This window comes from Castanea sativa, chromosome 1 (assembly GCF_040712315.1).
Source record: "Castanea sativa cultivar Marrone di Chiusa Pesio chromosome 1, ASM4071231v1".
Taxonomy (NCBI): domain Eukaryota; kingdom Viridiplantae; phylum Streptophyta; class Magnoliopsida; order Fagales; family Fagaceae; genus Castanea; species Castanea sativa.
In genome coordinates, this window is record NC_134013.1 from 84,220,001 (window position 1) to 84,236,356 (window position 16,356).

The 16,356-nt window shown below is 31.3% G+C and overlaps 2 protein-coding genes across 2 annotated transcripts in view; one reads left to right on the forward strand and one right to left on the reverse strand.

Annotated features, from left to right (window-relative positions):
• LOC142618809 (diacylglycerol kinase 4-like) overlaps positions 1 to 3,978 on the forward strand; it is a 12,313-nt gene extending 8,335 nt beyond the window's left edge. Inside the window, exons 9-12 of the mRNA XM_075791842.1 lie at positions 1,064 to 1,141; positions 1,416 to 1,503; positions 1,907 to 2,023; positions 3,451 to 3,978. Of these exons, the coding sequence (XP_075647957.1) occupies positions 1,064 to 1,141; positions 1,416 to 1,503; positions 1,907 to 2,023; positions 3,451 to 3,609 (442 nt within the window). The 3' untranslated portion in view covers positions 3,610 to 3,978. The remainder of the gene's footprint in view (positions 1 to 1,063; positions 1,142 to 1,415; positions 1,504 to 1,906; positions 2,024 to 3,450) is intronic.
• A 2,091-nt stretch (positions 3,979 to 6,069) lies between these two features.
• On the reverse strand, positions 6,070 to 16,356 carry LOC142635868 (glutamate receptor 2.8-like). Its single transcript, XM_075809932.1, has 5 exons — positions 16,095 to 16,356; positions 9,011 to 10,326; positions 8,461 to 8,773; positions 7,657 to 8,066; positions 6,070 to 6,582 (listed from the first exon to the last, which is right to left on the reverse strand). Exons 1-5 carry the CDS (start codon positions 16,354 to 16,356, stop codon positions 6,070 to 6,072), a joined length of 2,814 nt encoding a protein of 937 aa, XP_075666047.1.

Sequence of the window (16,356 nt, forward strand, 5' to 3'; positions counted from 1 at the left end):
TTTTGGGGGGGGGGGGGGGAGAGGCTTGCCACTGTTCTTGGTAGGAGCAGTGACTGAAAGGTGAAATGTATTTTATTTAGTCCTGGGCTGAGGAACAGAAAATTCTTCAACTTGTATGATTTCTTGGATTTTATGCATGAGAGAATCAAATTTGTTTCCCTCCATATAATGGGCTCCTTCAGCTGTAGATTTAAATGCTATATGCTCTTCTAATCATCAAATTAGTGATTTTATATACATTATTTAGTCCTTCATTTGAGTTGTACAATGAATGCTTTTTTGGGAAGGTGGGTCATTTGTAAAAAGCGCATGCCTAATAATTTGGAGTCATAGAAATTGAGTTATTTGGCATTGTTGTTTAAGCAATGGGTGGCTGTTTTATTGAACTCCTTAATATTCTCTCGGGGGTCATCCTTTTACTTTGATTATTTGGCTAGAGCTCCTCTCTCTCTCTCTTTTAATATTCTCTCGTTTAGACATATTATTGGACTACAGGCTGTGTTAGGAAACACCTTGGCCATGCCATTCAGCAAGGATAAGATCTGTATTATGTTCCTAGATGAGGATCAAACTTTATTGGTTCCTTTATATTGAAGAAGTATTTCTATAGAGTTTCAATTTTTAGTTTAAATGGTTTGAGTTAGTTTGAAAAGTACTCTCTCTGTCCCATTTTGTTGGTCCTATTTAGAATATCTAGCTTTTTAAGGGAACATCATTTAATGTATTGTCTTTTAAATAAAAAAGATACAACCAAAAGTACCCTCATTAATTCTCTTGGTGCCTTATTATCGTGGCGTAAAACTTTCCTTCATAGAGTTGTTCGCAGTAAGATTCTGTTATTTGGACTGTTTTGCCTTAGCAATTATCATTCCTTAAATGGAATTTAAAATGCTTTCTCGTTGTAGGGGTCTCAAGAATGTTTGAAGGATGTAAAAGCTTTCCTTTATAGAGTTTGTAATTCGATTCTGTTTGTAGGACTATGTTATGCCTGGGCAATTACCATTCCTATGGTAATTACTATTCTCAATAAACAAGTATTTTCTAACACCTTTTCTCATTGTAGGGGCCTAAAGAACATATTAAGGTTGCATGTCAAAAAGGTCAATTGTTCAGAATGGGAGCAGATTCCAGTTCCCGCAAGGTAAAGTTTTAATGATACACTTTTGTTTGACGCAGACTAATATTTTATGATCAGAATGATTTTTGTTTCAATGCATCAGTTTCAGTTGCCACCATCTAATTATGAGTACATGTATATATCTCTTCTTCTTGTTGGTTCCCCCTTCTGCTTCGACTTGAATCTATATTGTTAAATTTAGATTGATATCAGACCTGTAGTGGAGTAGGATGCCCTTGTTTTTTTGTTTGTTGTGTCGCTTTATTTGGCTTACTAATATTATATTGTTTTCTTCCAGTGTAAGGGCAATAGTTGCTCTGAATCTTCATAGCTACGGAAGTGGAAGAAATCCATGGGGTAATTTGAAGCCAAATTATTTGGAAAAGGTATCATCACATGGTTCTGCTTTATGTAGCTTATCAGCACTTTCAGGGATGTATTATCTTATATTTATATGTTACAACGATGTATGGAAATGCATCTGTTGTACTCAAATGGCGCCTCCTTCCTTTGGAAAGGAGTCAATGCTTAGCTTTTGTTTCTTTATTGATTTTTTTCATAAATTTTTTTATGTTCTTTTATTATTTTTCTTTGGAGCTATATTTCAGGTAAATGCCTGCTTCTTTTCTTTTGTTTCTCAACCACTTGGTCTTTGTTACTCTGTATAAGCATGTTCTACAGTCAAATGTCAAAGTGATGGTTCCTTGGTGAAAGTATACTTTTCAGAGTGTGTTGGTTCCATGCGTTGGATGCTTACTTTTACTCTATTTTTTTTTGGTTTATTACCAGAGAGGCTTTGTTGAGGCCCATGCTGATGATGGTTTACTGGAAATATTTGGCCTAAAGCAAGGGTGGCATGCATCTTTTGTTATGGTTGAACTCATCTCTGCCAAACACATTGCCCAGGTGCAGTATCAAACTCAAAATTATTATTCTTTATGCTATTTTGTAAAGTTCTGACTACTCAAGTGCTAACATACAGCCATTACAATCTAGCACTGGTCAGAGCTTTTTTAATATTGGAATGTCACTATGATGCAATTTTGAATAATTTTATTAATCATTAGTGGGTTACATACCTAGATATTTTCTTCAAATAGTAGGAGTGGAGCTGCTGACATGGCAGCCCTTTGAGTTTCTTCCCATTTTTTTTCTAGATTTATCAGGGTGCTTTAGGATTTATTTAACCAAGCACCGTATCTTGTTTTTTCTAATAGAAAAAGAGGCCAAAGACACACGTCTCTTAATCGTCAATGCATTATGTTTAGTTCATCCTTCAAAGTTTCAGAATTTGTAAGATTTAAGAATTTGTAGTAGCTGGTGAAAAATGTACTCCCCTATATAGATGTGTGAGCTAGGGTCTGAGATATATATCTTTTAATTTTAAAAAAAAAAATTTAAAAAAGAAGTTTTGGTACCTAGGGGAGGGAAGTGGAGATTCAAACTATTGACTTCTGCTTCATGAGATGTGGTACCCACTTCCCAGCCAATTCTACTACCCCTTGGGTTTGCTATATACTAATCTTTGATCATACTGAAATACACGAGTTTCTTCCTTTCTGGTATGCTAAAGCCTTCAATAAATAAAATTTCAGTTCTGCTCACTCCTGAATCATGCCACATGGAAGTGTGTTATGTTACAAAACCTTTGTCCATTCATTTACCTCTGACATCCTTGCTTTTCCCTGTTCAGAGTGAGCACCACCCTCCAGAATATGAATATCTTCTGTTCTGTTGCTGGCATCAAGGCTTTCATAATCTCCTACTAACTTGGACCAAAACTAGAATTTTCTTTGCCTGTTACTTTGAGGGACCACACAAACTACTTGTAGGAGAGACCCTGCCTATTTTAGGAGCTTAGAAAACTTTTTTGCATTATCAAATGGTATGTTCCATATTTGGGATGTCAAATTAGGGTTTTTGATTGTCTAGCCTTATATTTACATCCTCTATTTATTTGGAGTTGAAGCAGTTATTTTGTATATTAGACTTCCCTGGCACTGTAAATCCTAATTGCTTATTTGCAATTAGAGCTTTCCAAGTTCTAAACGAATTTAATAAATAACAAGATAAATTTCTTCTGTACTTCTATGCTTTTTCAATCAACTTTACTATCAACTCAACTTCTTCCACAACTTGTTGAGATGTCAAATTGTTAGTGGTGGACTTTCACATGGACTCTTCACTAATAACTTTTTTATTTTCCATCTCACAAGTTTTGGAAAAAGTTGTGTCACCATACATATTCTTTTTCAATTGTGGTAGCGTTTATGGTTGAGCCCTCTCAATCAAATTTAGTGCTTATCAATTAAATTTTATTTTCATTTTTTCAGGCTGCAGCTATTCGATTGGAAATTAGAGGTGGAGAGTGGAAAGATGCGTTTATGCAGATGGATGGGGAACCATGGAAACAACCATTGAGCAAGGACTATTCGACGTTTGTGGAAATTAAGAGGGTCCCTTTTCAGTCAGCTATGATCAGTGGAGAGTGATATTGGTGCCTTGTGTTCCATTTAGGTATAGCTGGGATTCATGTAAAGCAGGCGTATTACCTGAGGGCTTGTATTGTAAATTATATTTCTTTGCCTCAGTAACAGTGTATTTGTTGTTGTATCAAAATCAATTGTTAGTCAAAATTTCCTATATTCCTTTTTATTGCGAAGACTAGCTTACATACTATTTAGAGAGGAACTGGCTAGGTTTATTGGTGCCTCAAGCAATGAGTAATTTAAGGTGCGAAAAATAGGCGTTGATGTGATCCTTCTTATGTGATAAATAATTATAATTGTTGATATTTATTGAACATGATGACTATTAAATTGATAATAACAAGGCGCACTGCTTGAATGTGGTTTGAGTCACATTTCTTAGTTGCAATGACAATTGTTTATAGTTTGTACTTTGTAGTCTAATCTTGTTTGTTTATTGAGAATTAGGGTGTGTTCCTTCAGAAATAAAATTCGGTATGGATCATAGGCTTAAAATTTAGAAATAACTAGTACCAGAGAGAAAAAATTGATGATTTGTTTTTTTTTTTTTGGTTAAGTGAAAAATGAAAATAGTAGGTTAGACTTATAAGTGTTAGTTCCAAACATTTCTTAAAATAATGTGATTTTTTTAATTAAGTATAATTGATACAATATATTAAAATTTTGAAATTAAGCTTTATAAATTTTGTAATTTTTTTAGTGAAAGTATAATAAATTTTACATATTCAATTATTATCTAAGGTAAGTTATTTTGAAAATAATATAATGTGTGGTTGGAATTGGTACCTAGTATTCTTTAAAAAAGGTATATTATTTTTCTATACGTCTTCAATGACCTTAGAAGGATATAGGTATACATAAATTCATTATTTATATTAGGAAAAAAATTACAAGATTTTAATAACATATAAAAAATTGTAATTTTATCAAGAGTCTACCAACATTATTTTGAGAATGTGACAAAATTGTTAATGAAATAGCTATTTTTTCTAGACAAACTTCTCATCACAATACATCACATAAGTGGACCGAAATGAACCGATATGGACCGTATGGACCAAAGTAGACTGAAATAGACTGAACTGGATCAAATCAACAGAATGGACTAAAGTGGACCGAAATAGACTGATGTAGACTGAAATGGAAAGAATAGATCTAAATGGACGGAAATGGACTCAAGTTGACTAAAATGGATCAAATAGAAAGAATAGATTGAAGTAAATCAAATGTGTACCACATGGACCGATATACCACATTGATGTGGTTTCATAGAAACATAGTAATAATAAATGCTACAATTTAATTTTTAGATATTATATAGATATATAATATACATGGATTCACTCTATAAATTGTGTTATGTGTTTCATGGAAAAAGAATTCTCGGAGCATGAATTTGAAGTTAATGAATGCTAGTATTAATTAGGCAATAAGGTGGAAAGTATTAACATTTAATGATGTTTTTTCAACCGTTAGATCTCTTAGAAATTTAAAACTTAAAAAAGGTTAAATTCTTATGGAGTTACACTAGGTGTAACTTGAACTCATATATATATATATATATATATATATATATATATATATATATATATATATATATATATATATATATATATATTTATATATATTTTTAAAGAAGAGGCATCATTAAATTTTTTTTTTTTTTATTTCATTTGATTCAATGTTTTATGACTTTTCTAATTTAAAAATAAAGATTCTTTATTTCCTTTGGTTTAATGTTTCAAAATTGTTCCTCCTTCAGACATACACATAAAACTCATTGCGTTTTAATTCACAATTTTCACCTCTTATACTTCTACTCCTTTATATACACCTTTCCATAGCCATTCATTCCTTCAATCTTTCAATAACACCTACCTTGCTCCAACATTGTTAGCCTATCTATTCCTAACCCGTATAAGTTGGTTATAGCTAGAGAAGGGGGCTTGCATTTTATATTGAGTTACAACAGTTATTACAATTTTGATGTTAAGGTCGAACGTTAGACTTGTGGGTTTTGTAAAAGTTGTGATTTTTGTAGGTATTTGGGGTATTGATATGAGAAAGTCATACTTGTATTTTATTTTAAAATTAAGGAAAAAGAGAGAGACAAATTCTATATCAACTTTTATTCTACAATATTTTTTCAAATTGTTTTTTTTTGTTTCTCATTACTTTGACTGAATAATTATAATAGATATGTGTGTGCAATTTATAATTATTATTTTTTATAATGAACTCGTTACTAACAAAGTTCCGTAACAATTATATTATAATATATGTATAATATTTTTGAAAACCATCTTACATAAAACATTATAGCATACCACAACTTTCAAGTTGTTAATAAAGAGCGGGTTGGATCATATGCCCACCGCCCATGCAATCCTAGGAATTAGAATATTTCATGTTTTGTAAACCATCATCTATACTGAGCTAGCCACATGCACATCCACGTATGCATCACAAAATTTCGTCATCTTCATCTGTAACAACATCGTCTGCTCCTTCACTGCTTGTCCTTGAATGCTTTTGCATTTCATCTACACTAGGGGAAGCTCCAAAGCCTTCAGGACTTACTGTAGGATTTAGTGTAGATCCATTTCTCCAAAAAGACCATGAACGGAGACATTTCTGGTTGAAATTTTTTACCAATTCAATAATTCTCAACCAAAGAGATCCTTCGAGAGGGACAATGTTTGAGTTTGTCCAGTGAAAGTGAGGGAACTTCTTCACAACATATAGCAAGAGGGAAAACAAAGAAACCGCTCCAACTACGATGAAAAGACCCCCGAAGCTATATACACCAAGACTAGGAGAATATGTATAGATTTCAGCACTTCCATTTTCGCCTGTAGATGTAGTTTGACTTGAAAAGTATTTCCGCATAATATTTGTCATCTTATCTTTATCTTCAGTGACATTCAAGGTTGCTCTTGAAATGTAAGAGACTAGAGGGGATCCAAGTGGAAAGGCCTGAAGAAAGAAAGCAAAAAAGATTTAATCATATTGATAAATCTATATGTATTAGTGAATATAAACAAGATTTTTATTAAATAAAGCTTATTCATTGGAGGATTTAATCAAATAAGAAAAGCAAACTTAAATGAAGTTATGTAATTAATATGACCAAGTCTTTGGAGAGTGCTTGAGGACCGTATAAATCCATGTACGCATTCATTTGTAAGCATTAAGCAAAAGTAAAAGAAGAGAGATAACAAATACAAAAAAAAAAAAAAAAGCTTCTGTTCCTGTTTCCTCTCCAATTTCTATTCCATTTTTTAAAATAATTTAATAATTACAATAATGAAGGGGGATTTGAATTTTTTTAAAAATAATTACAATATGCTACTAATTTCGCAGTTCGAATTTTGAAACATTTTTCCTCTTAGACTCCTAAACACTTTGTGCATGAGGGGGTATCAATTTAGCTAAGTGTCTTTATTGAAAACATGAGATGCTGGTTGAGTTATAAAGCTTTTAGCCAATTTCTATTTCATTGTGAGTAGAGTGTGTGAGAGTGTGATCACACTAGTCTAAGAATCACGTATGTGAAAGCCATTGCTGCATTTACCATGTTGACTTGTAACCTATGAAAACATTGACCAGTATAGTATCTGGATCTGTTCCTACAAAGTGAATGCAACGATTCATAAGTTATATCTCATAGTAATGCTATAGATAACAATTTTTATAAATTTTTTCATAGTGATTTTTTTTTTTGGTTCTCATTTGAGCTTACTACTAACATAACTTTATCATCTACCATTCACAATTTGCCACCTCGACAGTTGTGAAATTTTTTTGTAACTTTAGAGTTATTGAATATCTAAAAAAAAAGGCTAAAAACTGTAATACATATCTTGTTACGCGTGCACACACATTATTATACACAATTTCAAAATGAAATTATGTTTTCAACTCATGAGTTCAGTTTAAAAAATATATGTAATAGTGTGTGTAACAAATACTATCCCAGCAAAAAAATATCTTGCATTCTTGTATCACCCTCTTATGTTGATAGGGGGGTAGAGAGAGAAAAATACTCACAAAGCCAAATCCATCAGTTTTGTAGATTGGTCCAACCATTGCATATCTAGAGCCATATTTCGAGAGGAAGAGCTTAATGTAAGGGATCTCATCAACAATAGCAGCTACACCACCATTATCACTTCCATTTGACAGTGCTTCATCATACTCCTCAGGAGTTCTATAAGCCTTTAACTTGGACTCATCGATATTTAACTGTTCTACAAGAAGCTCTCTAACGAAGGAATTTTTTTGATATCCTACAAAGTAACCATTCCTTTTTATCTCAGTTACATCAACAAACTCAGGTTTCAATTGTTGTACCGTCAACATTGAAGCTAAGCTTGCAGTGTAACTCTGTGTTAGAATGAGTACCATAAAGGCCCATATGATTAGTACAAATCTTGACCAATTGTTGACCACTTTCTCCCCTAAAACATCATCAAAATTTGAGAAACGTGTTAACATTTTTAAATTGGTTTCCTTGAAAATAGATGAAGTACCAAAGAGCATGAAAAAATGGTGAAAATACACTTTTGGTCTCTAAATTTTAGCTTATGAGCAATTTTAGTCACTAAAATTTAAAGTGATCCTTTTAGTTCTTAATTAACTTAAAAGTGATTGCTTTTAGTCTCTTAAAAACTTGAGTGATTGATTTTAGTCCATATGTAGTGATGATGTGTCAGTATTTAGTTTGACAACATCATCTAAGGGACTAAAAACTTCATAAAATAAAATTTTTTATGTTTCAAACTTTAGGGACCAAGAGTATATTTAAGCTTAAAAGAAAAGCAGAATTTCAGTTAATGGGAAGAAATGATTTACTATGACTAGCGGTGAGTGTTGCAAAGGAGAACAAGAAAATTGTACGAATCTGTTGATCAGGGCGCCCTCTAAACTCAGAATTTACACGGTGTTCAAGAATCCATGTTACCAAACCTGTTAAAATGGAGGTTGCACCGACTGCTAACCAAAGATCCCAACTTAGCGGCTTTAAGAAAATCCATATATTTTTCTTTTCATTGTCTTTCATCAAAACCACCATTGACACACCTGATTCAGAATAAGGTAATGTAAAATCAACATATGCGGAACGATTAGCCACAATTGTCGTGTCTCCAACCACAGCATCAAACTTCTGCATTTTGAGAGAGAGAGAGAGAGAGAGAGAGAGGTGAGGAATGTCCTATTATGAAGTTACCTAAAAAAATGGATTATGATTAGTGCAACATTACTTTCACGTATATGTAACAATCATTAAAATTGTTTTTATTATACACCAATTAGAACTTGCCACCTCAACAGTGGTAAAATTGGTTGTATCATTTGACTTATTGTACATACAATAAGCAAGAATTGTAAACTAAAAAATCACCTTAAGTTTGATTTGGAAAAGAAGTTCATCATAAGTTCCTGCACTCTGCCTGCTTTCGTTCACATATGGCACAAACTCATGTGGAAGAGGAAAGGGTAATATATCCAACACAGCAAGGAACACATCAATTGAAAACCCGGATATTTTTGGTTTATCTTTATAGCTACGAGGACACCATTCAACCTTTATAAACTCAATAAAAGCATCTCTTACTGGAACTCCAATCCTCAACTTTTTTGGTTGGCTTATTGTGTCTCCAGGCCAGATTGGTGCCTTAAGTTTGTTCTTTGATATTGAGCATGCTATTTCACTAATGTCATCTATTTCTCTTGAAAGTCCTTTCTTGGGGTTCCAATATCCAATAATCCTCTCCGTTCGTCCTATCACGTTAAAGATTTCAAAGGTTGAAGCTTTCAACTGTCCCTTAACCAAATCAAAGTACCCACTAAGGCCTTGAAATCTAGTGCTTGCAATTTTGTCGAGAAGCCTTGGACCAATTTCAGAAACTCCTATGGCTGCAAGGTCTACTTTAGTTTCACTAGCATTTTGCTTCCAAAAGCTAGAATGCTCTATATTAGCCTTCTCCACTGCCATAGCCAATGCCCAAATTGTATCATATGCTCGTAATCCAAAGAGGTTCAACCCAAGAGTATTATAGTTTGTTTTTCTTGAGGTGTAATTTGTTGTCCATCTTCTTTCAAAATCTTCAAGATCTTTTGAAATTTGTATATATGGCCTAATTCCCAAAACACCTTGCATTGAGTCCATGATCTTTGAATCAATAGTATCTAACCAACTTGATAGCCCTTGTGTCGTTATCCATGCATACCCTTCGCTCATCATTCCTGAATTCCTTACATGTACAAAAAGCTTTGAGCCAAGAGAAGCAGTCATGTGTACAAGGAATATTCTTGTTTGCATTGCCTTTAATTTGTTAAGCTCCTCTAAAATATCACTATCTTTTGAAGATGGAGAAATGACACTTCTGTAAGGAAATCGGACATCAACCTCTTGGAAAGCATCTATGAAATATAGAATTAAGTCAGTGCCATAATCTGTGTCTTCATAGATAGGGATGACTTCTCGCCAACCATAAGCTTGAATTAAGGCGGCTATGGCTTTCACTTGAGCTGAATCATCTTGGGTTGTCTGAATGAAAAATGGGTTATGGTTTGTGGTAAGAAGGGGACTTGTGGCTGAGAAAGAAAGTATAGGAACATGGGCCTTTTCACCAAGATTTGCGACAAACTTAGCTTGTGCTGAACTTTGCGGTCCTATGATGGCATGCACTTTTTCGTTGTTCATCAGATCTAGAGCTGCATTCCGAACGAATGAGTCAGAAAATCAATGTTCACAAAGAGTTAGGATTCTTTCCATTTGAAACGGATGCATTTAATGTTTTAGAGTAAATATGACAAATATGAAGCCATATCCAATGCTACATCATCAAAATTTCAAATGATGTGATTCTCTGTACACTGTCAAAGTTAATTCTTGGTCGGTGAAATACTTGTCTTGTGATGGAAAACTTCAATCAATACATCTGAAATTCTATTCAAAATTACTGGTCTAGAATGTTCACTCTCTAAGGATCAAAGATTGATTAGTTTTCTTCGGAATGGTTTAGCTAGTTCTTCTATTGGTGTCAAAGTAAATTGGGGTTCAGTGTACAAGCCCATAAGTGAGGGAGGATTAGGCTTAAGGAGGATTGAGGAATGTAATAAGGCAGCCATCATGGTTTCATTGGGTCATTGTTTGCTTAGGCAGGTTCTTTATGGGTTCTTTACAGATGCTAGATCTCTCCTCATATTTGGAGTTAGAACTGGCTCAAACATTTCTCTTTGGCATGATTGATGACATCCAGATATGGTCACAGAGCTGTGTATTTTTTTTTTTTATTTTTTTTTTTTTAGAATACTAAGTTTTTTAACACACACATGGGAAGAGAAGAGAAGGTCTTAAAGAAATTGACATTAATACATGTTTAAAAGGGCCCAACTTTTGAGTTCAAGGGGTGGAAACTAATATAGTTCCCAACCCGGGTGCTATTCCTAAACTTGCCTTCATTGGTTGGCTTGCTATCAAAAATAGATTGCTAACGAAGGAAAGACTTTTGATTTGGGGTATATGTGTTGATGCTAGTTATGCAGAAACAGAATTGAGATTACATTGGAATATTCAACGTGTGAGGAGTGTGATAGTTTAAGTAGTGAAGTCACATATTAGATATTAATGAGAAGAAAAAGTAATTAATATAACATAGTTGAGTTCATACTCATTGGGCATAAACCTTTTGGATTAAATAGTATCTTTATATGTTATATTAATTATTTTTTATTTTCTTATACATTTGATTCGTCATAAATTTTAAAGCAATGTGCAAATACTTTGAAATTTTGTTTGAAATAATTTTTATGTATATTAAGACTTATATATAATAGTCATTTTGTTATATAGTATTTATGTTTGCCCACGATATTGTTGAATGCATTGAAGCTTGATATTCTTAATTTATATTTTATAAAAATAAAAAATTCTCCTAGAATTGTTTTTTGAAGATTGAGTGGAATTGTTTTACTAATCTAGATGTTGAAATTGCATAGTTTTTCAACATTTTTATGAGATTATAACATATTATAATATTTACTTCTAAAAGTAGACTTTATTTTTTCAATAATTAAATGATTTTGAAATCTATAAATAGGAATTTAAAGCATAAAATACTTTCATGTCCTAAAATTATATAAATTTAAGCAACCTTTCAAACACTTTCTCAACCACTTAATTCTCACAACCAAATACTGAAAGCCATATCTTAAACACCCATTTCATTATCTCAAGAAATTAAGGAAATCATTTGTAAGCATCCACATAAACAGAAAGAGATTAAAGAAATAAAAAAGGGCTAAAAATATATCAATTTATCAAGATTTAATTGTCTTTAGTTGGATTTTCATATCCCAAAGAAATAAAAAAAGCACCGAAAACACTTTGAAATCACCATCGGCTTTTATTTTTATCACTATGGCTTATGTAGTGTTTACAGAGGATAACATATCTCTAAACAATATATTTTAGGTTTTAAGTAAAAAGCTGATGTGGTATTATTAGATGTGTTAGGATGTATTGAATTTGAAGTAAAAAGTTGGTGTGACAATATCTTATGAAATTCGGACTCTAATATTTATATACATATTTTTTTTAAAGAAGTGATGGAAAAAAAATGATGACATACCTTTGATGTAGCTCAAAAGAAGTGTAAGAAGTGTAGCAACAATAAATGTTACGTTTCAGATTTTAGATATAGTAGTCGCAGACCTATGCGATGCGTGAGAATATATAATTATTTTGTAATTTATATATATATATATAATAATAAATAATAATAATAGGTAAAGCTGAGAGAAAATTCAATTAGATTTCAAATTGAAATTTAATTAGAGTATAATTTTGTGCCATGTGTCCCATCTAATCTAAGTTTTTAAAGTTTTGTGTCAAGTGAGTTAATCTATAATAATAATAATAATAATAGGTAGAGCTGAGAGAAACTCAAATTAGAATTCCAAAATAGAGTTCCAATTTTGCGCCATGTATCCTAAATTATTTATTCTTAAAGAGTTTTATTTCTTAATTTTAGAATCAAATATGGGATCACATTATAAATATTCATCCAAGTGAGTTATTTAGAACAAAAATCAAAGAGTCTAGAATAAATGAATCATAAAAAAAGTGCTTCACAATAATTTAAAAAAAAACATAGATAATTTACATTTTATACCTAATAATATCCTTACAATTTTTTTTAAGAATTAACAAAATATGAAAAATGACAATCAATAGTATTTAAATTATATTTAAAGGAATTATATTATGCATCTTATTGTATATCTTTAAGTGTATCTATCCATATACATGGGGTTACAAGTTAGTTATAATATAATGTATAATTTGTTCTTTAAAATTTGTTGAAGATAATTTGTTTTCTCTAAAAATTAAACAATTTTTGAAATTATTTTTCATTTTTCTATCACTACCAATATATCATTCTATTATTTTGGTTGTCTTTGATTGATATTATTCATTTATAAGCTGGTCCATATTCTTCGAAATTATGTTATAGTATATTATGTCTTTCTAAATTTTTTTGTACAATTAAAATTTTTGAGTTTCAAATAAATTATTCAAATTCTTCATTATCTTAAAGAGATTATCTTGATAATCAACATTCATAAAAAACTTATACTAAAATCTATAATTTATTCTCTAAATTTTGTTGTAGGTAATTTGTTTTCCCTAAAAATTAAAAAATTTTAAAAAGTAATTTCCATCAGTCTGTTTTTACAAATATATAATTTTATCTTTTTTTTTCATGTTTTTGATTGATATTATTCTTTTTTAAAATTTTCCATATATTCTTCTAACTATTTTTACTATGCATTACATTTCCTTATTTCTTTTGGTACAATTAAAATTTTTAAGTTTCAAAATTATTATTCTAATTCTCATTCTTTTAAGGAGATTATTATGATAACTAAAACTTATCATATAATTACAGTTCATATTACTCAAATAAGTGATAGTATTCTCAACCCAAACCTGTCTTTTTCCATGCTTAAGTTGGTACATTGAATTGGACCAAAATAGACCAAATTGGACCGAAGTGGAGCCAATAGACTGAAGTAGACTGTATGGACCAGAATGGATCGAATTAGACGAAAGTAAACTGGAATGGACTGAAGTGGACCGTAGTGGATGAAAGTGGACCTAAGTAGATGGAATTGGTCCTAAGTGGACTGAACATGACCGAACTAGACTGAATGAACTGAAATAGACTGAAGTAAACCGAATAGACCAAAGTAGACTGAAATGACTGAAATAGAATGAATGGACCTAATTGGACTGAAGTGGACCATAGTAGACTGAGTTGGACTGAGTTGGATCGAATTAGACCGAATTGGACTGAATTGGACTGAAGTAGACCGAATCGGACTAAATAGATGAAGTGGACCGAAATAAACTGAATAGACAGAAACGGACCAAATTCCGATCTATAATTAGCATAACCAAGATTATGTTTTGATATACATTCAAATTATTTTTCCAAAATAATTAAGTATTAACTTAAATAAAATCAAACCAAAGGTAGAGTAGAGTTGCAAGGAAGAATAAAAAATAAGAGAGAGAGAGAGAGAGAGAGAGAGAGAGAGAGAGAGAGAGAGAGAGAGAGAGAGAGAGAGAGAGAGAGACTGTGAGAGAGGATAATAAGAAATTTTTAGAAAATAATATTAGAAGAAAAATAGTGAAAATAAAAAATATAGTAATAAACAACAAATTATCCAAGTCATTTTATGTAATAAAATAACATTATATTCATATATACTATCTTTATAATGCAATAAGATAACATATATGAAATCAAAGATAAGGAAAAAGATAACTTAAAAACACAAAACTTAATCACATCAACCAAAAGTAATAAAAAATCCACCAAAAAATGAAAAAAAAATTGAGAGAGAGAAACAACCTTTTGTGTGTGGGTAAAATATGGATAGAATGGGAGAGAAAATTGTAAATTTATAGTAAGAGGAGAGGAATAAGAAAAGCCAAAAATAAAAGAAGACCAAGGGATAGAAGAAAAGTAATATTAAGGTAGATAGTAGTGGAGAAATGAAAAGATAAAGGGAGGGGAAAAATTGCAGAAAGTGTAATAATGAGTTAAGAAATTAATAAGAAAAAAGAGAGTTAAAAATAAGAGAGAGAAGCAGTGGCAGCTTCAGAAATTTTTTCCAAGGTGGTCGTGAAGAAACTTAAATTAAAAAAAATCTAATAAAAAGATAAATTTATATATTGACAACAACCAAAAATAAAAGCAAAAAAAAAAAAAAAAAAAACCCAAAGACATGAAGTCTTACAATTTTCTTCTACGAATTTTATTTATTTTGAAATTGTTGCATGACAATCTCTTTATCAATGCTCCAAGCTACATCTTTTTCAAAATTTTAGTTACGTAAAATTTTTCTTGGATTTTTCTTTTTGTTTGTAAGTGCTCAATATATTGTTAAGAAGAACAAAGTTTGAGAACAAAATTTGATTACAAACTTAGTTGTAGCTTAAGACTACAACTTTCACTAAACAGATTAACACAGTTACATATTTTGAAAATCTAACCATTGAATTGTATGTTCTTTATATTCTTAAAACGCATGTAAAATTTCATGTTAATCGGATATTATTTACTATTTGATCCATAAATTTATCTTTTGCGTATAATTTTAAATTACAAAAACTCGAAATTTAAACATTTGATTGATGACATGAACTGCTAATCTTTGATTTTATTGAAATTTTGCAAGTATGGAGGATATAAAAAAAAATGTAATTTAATTGTGGATTTGTCAAAATTCGTATCTATTAAAAAAAATATCGAGTGAAGTTGTAACCTTAGTTTACAACCAAGTTAATTTATTGCTAAACTTTGTCTGAAGTTTAATTATATTGAACTTAAAAAAATTTGGGTGGCCACACATTTTTTTTAAGAGTAAAAAAATCATAAAATTTTTAAATTTTATATATAATAATGTTTTTTTTTCCAGGTTAAGGTGGTCCTGTGACCACCTTGGCTCTAACGTGAAGCCGCTAGTGGAGAGAAGGTTGGAAATGAGTGGATGATGTAACCGCTGATATTGCTCAACAAGAGTGTAACAATATTGCTCAATAAGAGCGTAACAATAATAAATGCTACGCTTCAGCTTTTAGATATAAAAAAAAATTGGTATATAGATATATTGTTTGATGATTGATTGATTGATGTCATTTTTTTTGTTAATTCCTTAGTTGACATGTCATCTTTTACTATTACGAATCTCTTTTTTTTTTTTTTTTTGGTATTCCTTTAAATTCTTTGGTTCACATAATTTGAATTAACAAACTCTTTATCATTGGAACATTAGTCTTCTTTGTGCATGTATGCATGTGTGTTTTTTATGCCTTCACCATTCCAAAAGAGATAACAGTTTTAGTTCTACCAAAATAATACAAATCTGCACTTTTAGCCTTTTAGGATGTGTGTGAGAATTATAGTTACCTGCACATGCCGCACCAACAACATCATCCTTAGAATCCCTGGTAAAAAGACTCAGTCTTGTTCGATAATTAGCATTCACAGCATAAAAATCAGAGACCGCCATCAATATGTAGCTCTCTGCCACTTCTCCCACTGTGGAGTTCAAATCAAGAACTACGCCTACTCTTATCACATCATCTGCCATTGAATGTTTATTACGCCCAAGGCTGAGCAAGAGAAGAATGATGAAAGAGAAGAGGTGCTTCTGGTTTGCCATTGACAT

Bases quoted from the DNA above. Each gene is read 5' to 3' on its own strand.
- LOC142635868 (XM_075809932.1), bottom strand. From the start codon at position 16,356: ATGTCAATGGCAAACCAGAAGCACCTCTTCTCTTTCATCATTCTTCTC. The intron at 8,067-8,460 runs GTAAATCATTTC...ATGATGTTTTAG, and splicing joins AACACTCACCGCTAGTCATA to GGGAGAAAGTGGTCAACAAT. The intron at 6,583-7,656 runs GTGAGTATTTTT...TTCTTTCTTCAG, and splicing joins AAACTGATGGATTTGGCTTT to GCCTTTCCACTTGGATCCCC.